The sequence below is a fragment of the Cebus imitator genome, unplaced genomic scaffold (assembly GCF_001604975.1).
Source record: "Cebus imitator isolate Cc_AM_T3 unplaced genomic scaffold, Cebus_imitator-1.0 Scaffold819, whole genome shotgun sequence".
Classification (NCBI taxonomy): Eukaryota; Metazoa; Chordata; class Mammalia; order Primates; family Cebidae; genus Cebus; species Cebus imitator.
Window position 1 is genome coordinate 73,478 of NW_016108134.1, and position 3,971 is coordinate 77,448.

General features: G+C 42.0%; 1 protein-coding gene across 3 annotated transcripts in view; it reads right to left on the reverse strand.

Moving 5' to 3' along the window:
* Positions 1-425: 425 nt before the first annotated feature.
* Positions 426-3,971, reverse strand: part of ADGRE3 (adhesion G protein-coupled receptor E3) — a 51,606-nt gene continuing 48,060 nt past the window's right edge. For all 3 annotated transcript variants that reach the window (XM_017520250.2, XM_017520253.2, XM_017520251.2), the window contains 2 exons: positions 2,624-2,731; positions 426-641 (listed from right to left, as the gene is read on the reverse strand). In XM_017520250.2, coding sequence (XP_017375739.1) covers positions 636-641; positions 2,624-2,731 — 114 coding nt within the window. In that variant the 3' untranslated portion in view covers positions 426-635. The remainder of the gene's footprint in view (positions 642-2,623; positions 2,732-3,971) is intronic.

A 3,971-nucleotide genomic window follows, 5' to 3' on the forward strand; every position in this document is an offset into this window, starting at 1 on the left:
AAAAAAAAAAAAAAAAAAAAAAAAAAAAAAAAAAAAAAAAAGAAGTTAGCCTGTATCAGCAAAGAAGTAAAGGCAGTAGGAAGCCAATGGTTTGAGGGAATGAATGAGTTCAAAGAGCAAGTTTATGACAAGTGTGGTGACTCATGCCTATAATCCCAGCACTTTGTAATCCCACCTGGAATTCTCCCAGGTGGGAGAATAATTTGAGCTCAGGAGTTTGAGGCTGTAGTGAGCTACAATTATGCCACTACACTCCAGCCTGGGTGACAGAGTGAAACTCTGTTTTAAAAAAAGAGTAAGTTTAGAATGAGTCAGACTAAGAACTTGAGGAAAAGGACCTCTTCATTTACAAAAAGTAAAGGAAATATTTGCAGTGGTCGTGATTTGGGTTTCCAGGGACAAGCATTGACTGAACACACCATAGTGAAGGGGGATGCAATTTACCACACATTTATTGAGAGCCTATTACACAGAACAAACACTTCAGGAAGTAAAGGTTGTTTATTTCCTCTCCAAGGATGATATGTTTTATGAGTTCTCTTGTCCTAAGCTTCATTCTTCATAATGCCAAAGAGATCCATGGGTATGATTTTCCATATGGAGTTGAATGTTCTAGTTTTAATATTTTCTCTTCACTAATCCTGGAAAAACATCCCCCCATAAAAGAGGTTTAGATTAAAGGCAATGATATAATAAAGCTAATAAACGAAATCAATAACAGGGAGAAAGAGCAGGAGTGCTTTAAACACAGCTTGAACCAGCAGGCAAGGATGGCATGATCTCCTAGCATTTAAAAATACTAGGGCAAATGTGGTCTTCCTTGGGTTAGAGTGGGAAGACTTATCAAAAATTCAGCAAGAAGAATTCTTCTTTTTGATAAGTTTTCAGATATAATATCCGACTCTGGAATTTTAGCTCCTGGATGTTTTTTGTCTATGAAGAATGATTAGAGTCTCATTGGCTTTGTTCCTCTTTGAATGCCCATTATCTAACATAGTGCCTGACACACTGTAGAACTCAACAATTGCTCTCTTTGCACCCCACAACTTACAGCTTAGTTTAACAGCCCCAAGCTCCATAGAGGAACCAACATCTCCTGTAGAAGCCTATGAGGTTAGTGGTTCCTAGCCTAGTTATAGGAGTTATCGTGTGCAAGAAGTTCAAAGTTATGTCTTCCTTCCTGGTATTTATGGTTAATTCACAGAATTTCCCATCCAGATGCAACGTACAAGTCAAGCATGACTTTTCCTATAGGCAGCATTGCCTGGAGATATAACTGATCTTCCAACTTTATCAAGTTTCTTGGGAACAGAGCTAGAAAGTTAACACAAGGTCAAAATTGTCCATAAAGAAAGAGTTTCTCTATTAGCTTTTTACTCAAACTTTGTGCCTAAAAAGTAAAAGCATAAGATATTTTTCTGTAGATATGGGGTCTTATGTTGTTGCCCAGGCTGGTCTCAAACTCCTGATCTTGGGCTGGGGGCAGTGGCTCACACCTATAATCCCAGCACTTTGGGAGGCCGAGGTGGGTGGATTGCTTGAGGCTGGGAGTTTGAGACCAGCCTGACCAACATGGAGAAACACTGTCTCTACCAAAAATACAAAAATTAGCTGGGTGTGGTGGTGCATGCCTGTAATCCCAGGCTATCAGGAAAAGGACTCTTCCTCATACCCTCCAGGAAGGGGAGTTTGTACTAAGAATAACTCCTCAGAACTACCCTATGTTTCCCAGGCTGGTATCAAACTCCTGGGCTCAAGCAATCTTCCCATCTCAGCCTCCCAAGTAGCTGGGGCTACAGACATGCACCACCACACCTGGCTTCCTTTTTTAAATTTGAGATGGAGTCTTGTACACTCGCCCAGGCTGGAGTGCAGTGGTGTGATCTTGGCTCATTGCATCCTCCAGCTCCCTGGTTTAAGTGATTCTCCTGCCTCAGCCTCCCAAGAGCCGGGATTACAGGCACCCACCACCACGCCCAGCTAATTTTTCGTACTTTTAGTAGAGAGGGGTTTCACCTTGTTACCCAAGATGGTCTTGATCTCCTGAATTTGTAACCCGCCCACCTCAGCCTCCCAAAGTGCTTGGATTACAGGCATGAGCCACCTCACCCAGTGCCTCCCTTTTTTGTTGAGATGGAGTTTCACTCTTGTTGCCCAGGCTGGAGTGCAATGGCACGATCTCGGCTCACTACAACCTCTGCCTCCAGGGTTCAAGGGATTCTCCTGCCTCAGCCTCCCAAGCAGCTGGATTACAGGCGCCCTCCACCAAGACTGGTTAATTTTTTTTTGTATTTTTAGTAGAGAAGGGATTTCACCATGTTGGTCAGGCTGGTCTTGAACTCCTGACCTCAGATGATCCGCTTGCCTCGGCCTCCCAAAGTGTTGGGATTACAGGCATGAGTCACTGCGCCCAGCTAATGCTGGTCTTAATACCAAAGTGATGGGTTGATAGGTGCAGCAAACCACCATGGTACACGTTTACCTATGTAACACACCTGCACGTCCTGCACATGTAACCTCATAACTTAAAAAACAAACAAACAAAAAACTCCCCCAAACTAGAGGGGGTTTGCAGTGTCAAGAGAGGAGTATGTAAAACAGAACAATTCACATGTTCACTTACCTCACTGGGTTTTGAGTCAGGACCCACTTTGCTGGAAAGTGTGTATGTCTCAGACTCAGGTTTTGATTTGACCATCTCTCTAAACCACTTTTGATATTGTTTCTGGACCTGGAACATCAAAGGAAATACCTGGATGGGTTTTGCTAACATTAGTGAAGAGCAGAAAAGTCAGTGAGTCAGGAAGAGGATAGTGATGCATTATTACATATTTCTTTTTACAAAATGTGGTCTATTCATACAATTGAATATTATTCAATCTTACAAAGGAAGGAGATTCTGACACATATTACCACACGGATGAACGTTGAGGACATCAGGCTGAGTGAAATAAGCTGGTCATGAAAAGGCAAATACTGTATGGTTCTACTTATATGAGATCCCTAAATGTTGGAAATAGAAGTTGGAAAGAGATGCTCGGTGCTGCAAAGAAAAATTGTTACTGGGACAAAGGATCTCTCAGCAAAGCAATTCATTTTACTTCCTGCAGAAAGGGTACTCCCACCAGCGATCTTGCCATGAGAGTACAATGAACAAAGGAAAGCAGACAAATTTATTTCTTACGCATTTGGGGTTGTTCTTAACTGCTGTGTCTGCTCTCTGTTGGCTGGGGCCAGACCTTACAATCTAAACTAAAACCCGATTGGCTAATAACTTGAAACTTTTCTAAACAGGGACAAGCAATGGAGAGCAAAAAAGGGAAGTCCAAATAAGGAAGGGGCATAGGCTGCGAGCTGGGACATGCCGGTGAGCACGTTCAGCACAGATATCTTGGTTAAAGTACAAGGACATAGAATGTACTATGCGCCTGTAAGCTTGTCTAACAGCTACATAGGATAGGGCTTCCAACAAAAAGCAAGACGGCTTTTAAAGAAAGTGTTTAAAACAAACTATTATTTTCTAACACAAATTTTTCTTAAACAAGAAACTTGAAGAGGAACTTTTCTATTTCCCACACTAAAATAGTCAAATCCATACAGACATACAGTAGAATAGTGGTTTCCAGGGCCTGGGGGGAGGAGAGTGGGGAGTTAGTGTTTAATGGGGATGGAGTTTCAGTTTGGGAACAGGAAAGTTCTGGAGGTGGATGTTGACAATGCTTGCATGACATGGTGAATATGATGCTGCTGAACGGTTGGTACATTTAAAAATAATTAAAAAGGTAAATTTTATATTATATATATTTTGCCACAATAAAAAATTTTCCATTACAGGGTATATAATTGTTGTAGAAAATTTATAGTTGGGCACAGTGGCTTACACCTGCAATCTTAGCACGGTGGGAGGCCGAGCTGGGCAGATCACCTGAGGTCAGGAGTTCCAGACCAGCATGGCCAACATGGTGAAATCC